Source organism: Penaeus monodon, chromosome 15 (assembly GCF_015228065.2).
Source record: "Penaeus monodon isolate SGIC_2016 chromosome 15, NSTDA_Pmon_1, whole genome shotgun sequence".
Classification (NCBI taxonomy): Eukaryota; Metazoa; Arthropoda; class Malacostraca; order Decapoda; family Penaeidae; genus Penaeus; species Penaeus monodon.
The window spans coordinates 47,109,871-47,110,208 of NC_051400.1; the positions used below are offsets into that span (position 1 = coordinate 47,109,871).

The 338-nt window shown below is 36.1% G+C and overlaps 1 protein-coding gene across 1 annotated transcript in view; it reads left to right on the top strand.

The window, feature by feature from the left end:
* Positions 1-338, top strand: part of LOC119582062 (protein SMG5-like) — a gene marked incomplete in the record, with an annotated part of 14,949 nt that overhangs the window by 9,763 nt on the left and 4,848 nt on the right. Inside the window, 1 exon segment of the mRNA XM_037930302.1 lies at positions 304-338. Within this exon segment, the coding sequence (XP_037786230.1) occupies positions 304-338 (35 nt within the window).

Consider the following 338-nt stretch of genomic DNA (forward strand, 5'->3'; position numbering starts at 1 on the left):
CTGGGCAGTTTTTGGTAATACACCCTGTGCAGGCAGGAATAAGTCCCTGCATATGGATATAGTTTCCTTCCAACAAAAAGAAATTTAATCCAAACCAATGTGACAAAGGTAACATAGATAGCTCATGCATTTTCAAAGTTAGAGCAACCTAATCAAAACTGGATATATTTCAATAGTCTCTGCCATTGCAGAGGTTAAATTGCGGTCACTCGACAGTATGTTTAATCCACAGGAAGCCATTGGGACTTTAAGCTGAATTTATATTATGTTTTGGATGTTATATGAATAAGTTTTATTTTTCAGATGATACTGGTTCAGATGATTCTGCAAGTGATGCT